We start from the raw sequence: 3,271 nt of genomic DNA on the forward strand, positions 1-3,271 counted from the left end.
ATCATGACATAGTAAATGATACTGTTTTCTTGGTTGTTAATGAATCAATCTTGAGAAATGACAGCTTTCTAATTGAAAAGCAAGAAAACATAAAAACACTAAATATGTAACAAGCACATGAAATAACCTAAATTAACTGTTCTTGTGTCATTACACTGACGTTCCTGTGCTGTGTTGTGTTTCCTGTTTTGAAATGCTTATGCCGATTAACACAACAATTATTTATAACCTCTTTTCAGTAATTATTTTATCACATTGTTTTCTTGTCTTAGGCAAACGTGCTTCATTGTACAGCAAGGATGATCCAGACTGGGCGCCTTCACTGAAGATGTGTGCTGCAGAGACGTCTGTAGCAGTTGGTGCTGACGGTGGCATGACGTCTCTGGCAGCTGAACCTTTCAACCGACGACAAAAAAGAAAAAGGAAATTAGACCTGAGTGCTGCTAAATGTGTTGAAGAGCCAGGCTGCGCAGAATCTGATGATCAGCCCAAGTCTACAGGAACACAGACAGAGTTAACAGCTGAGCTATTCAACAGTAAGAGTGCTGACCTGCAGGCGCTGAGGACTGAAAATCAAGAGCTCAGGGCTGAAGCTGCCAACCACACTGCCAAGTGGGATCAGGATGGTTTTAGAGAGAACAATGAAAAGGTGCTTTTTTTTACTGGCCTACAAAATTGGCAAACACTGTTTTCACTTTTCACATACTTGGCTGCATATTTACCTGAAAACACGTCAGTGAACAAATTCAAACTTTTGATTATCACCCTGATGAGACTGCGCCTGAACGTCTCAGCAAAGTTTCTGTCATATGAATTTGGTGTTTCYTTATCTACTGTTTCCAGYATAATTTCAGATGTCATTAGTGTAATGTATGTRAGGATGAGCCCACTTGTTGTCTGGCCTGASAGAGAACTTTTGAGGAAAACCATGCCTGTGCAGTTCAGGAAACACTTTGGCAGTAAATGTGCAGTCATTATTGACTGTTTTGAAGTGTTGATTGATCGGCCGTCGAACCTTGAAGTCAGGGCAGAGACGTGGTCATCATATAAACACCACAGTACAGTTAAATTTCTTATTGYGATCACTCCACAGGGGACAGTTTCATTCATATCAAAAGCATGGAGGGGTAGAACCAGTGATAAATACATTACAGAACACTGTGGTGTTTTGGATCATATTCTTCCTGGTGACTTAATTTTGGCAGACCGAGGCTTTGATATAGAWGCAACCACTGGTAGTATGATGGCTCAGGTAAAAGTTCCTGCATTTACAAACGGACAGTTTCAATTGTCTCCTGTTGATGTGGAAACAACACGGCAGATAGCACATGTAAGGATCCATGTCGAGCGTGTCACTGGCTGTGTAAGACAAAAATACACAATCTTGAATGGCCCTGTACCTATAGATTTTCTAACATGTAGAGATTCAGAAAAAGTGGCATTAATTGATATGATTGGCTTTGTGTGCTGTGCCTTGGTTAATCTGTCACCATCTTCCGTGGGTTCTGAGTAGCTGCATTCATTGTAAAAAGAACAAGAAGATAGGAATGAAAGCTGATGTAAACTGCTTTTTATTACTGGAGATTGTTCCAGCTTTACTTTGTTTGAAGTTGTTTTTGGCAAATATGGGGCCGATGTGCTTTTTCTTCACTCTGCATTTTTTATTCGAGCATGATTTACTTTCTTYATTACTGTATATAGTTTGATTTTATGAATGAAATGATGTGGATGATGCTTTTTTTTTGTAACGGATGTCACACTGGTGTGAGCAAACAAGACAACTTACATTTTACATAGTATCGCTGATAATGTATGGCTCACTTGTATTGATTAAAAAAACCTCTTTTAAACTGAATAAATGGCATTATGTACCATTAACCATTTTGTTTGTGCAATGTTTTTGTTTCTTGACTAGAAAATATTCTGCCAAACTCTTAAGTAGTTGCAAGGTATAAAGCTTAAAGAGACAACCATTTCTACTGCTGTCCTAAAAGTTAAATGTCAGCAGAATGCACATCAAAGTTCTTGATTACATTTATGGTGTGTAAGCTATTATTTATATTATTTCTGTTGAAACACTGTACAAGAGTTGAAATATGAGAATAGAAGTCCCAGCCATCATTCTGCTTCCCATGTTTATTTTAAAAAATTGTAAAAAATAATTATAAATGAATTATTGTGACAGTTCTGCACAGAGCTTCTATAAGACTAACTTAAACACGAGTGTATATAAGCGGCTGAAATTAGTACAGCGGCTACATAGTATTTTAACATTAAATTAAATACAATCACAAAAAATGAAAATCCTATTTACACTTAAAGGCAGCGGCAGGTAAACTAACCTGAACTGTTAGTTCACGACTGCAAATGTAGTTCTCTAGACTGACTTATGTTCTCATAACAGTGCAAAGAATTGCACTCCTTGGTTTTTTGTTTTTGAAAAACTTTTCCTTGAGCTGAACTTGTGTGATTTTATTTTCAGACTGAAGCTGGTCCACAAACTCTCTTGTAATTTCTGTACAACTGTCTTTGCAGAGGTTTGTGTTCCATGGTCACAATCAGAAAAAATATTGGAGCTTCGGCTCAAACTAAAGTGTTTACGGCGCGAGTATCTCCATAATGGCAACACTTCAGGTATTGTGTAATTTTGATGAAAATGGTGAATAGGGTCTAAAAGACAGCAATAACACAACAGCACTCTATGCAGCATGATTTTGAGTGTATAAACAGCGTTAAAACATTGCCTAGTAACTGCCATGAAGTACTAKAAGTATGACTGACTTAATGTAAAATAACACAGAACTGCTAAAAACTGTAAAAGTCAATGACTAACTATAGACGTGACAACCCCATCAAGAGGCATTGGCCWCCATTTGCAGAGCGTGATGCCATCTTGAAACAGTCCTCTTAAATGCACAGGGCTATGTATATGATGTAAACAAAGGGTTTTCAAAGTATACAAGGAAAAGACCCCCCTGAGATATCAAACAACCAACTTTCCCCAATTAAAAAAGAAGAAAATATCTATATTAGGAGCGCAACAACACATGTACCCGTATCGAACCGTTCATTACAGTTCTTWAGTTTCAACACACACTTGTATCGAACAATACAAAATTTTAAAATTTATTTTATCAGCTTGTCTTCTGAAGATGCTCTGTGTTGAAGGATCAGTGGATCTGTGTTCGACTACTCCACCTAGGCTGTATTGTCGAGCACAGATCCACTGAGAAACTGTTTAATTTAAAAACTGTACTTTTGAGGTTAAACA

At 37.5% G+C, this 3,271-nt stretch overlaps 1 protein-coding gene across 1 annotated transcript; it reads left to right on the forward strand.

Moving 5' to 3' along the window:
* Nucleotides 1-272: 272 nt before the first annotated feature.
* zgc:113019 (uncharacterized) lies at nt 273-1,878 on the forward strand (the record flags this gene model as incomplete). Its single annotated transcript, XM_013999859.1, is given in 1 exon segment — nt 273-1,878. A coding segment is annotated over 1 exon segment (1,241 nt), but the record flags the coding sequence as incomplete, so codon positions are not given.
* Nucleotides 1,879-3,271: the final 1,393 nt, after the last annotated feature.

The sequence above is a fragment of the Austrofundulus limnaeus genome, unplaced genomic scaffold (genome assembly GCF_001266775.1).
Source record: "Austrofundulus limnaeus strain Quisiro unplaced genomic scaffold, Austrofundulus_limnaeus-1.0 Scaffold2517, whole genome shotgun sequence".
Lineage (NCBI taxonomy): Eukaryota > Metazoa > Chordata > Actinopteri > Cyprinodontiformes > Rivulidae > Austrofundulus > Austrofundulus limnaeus.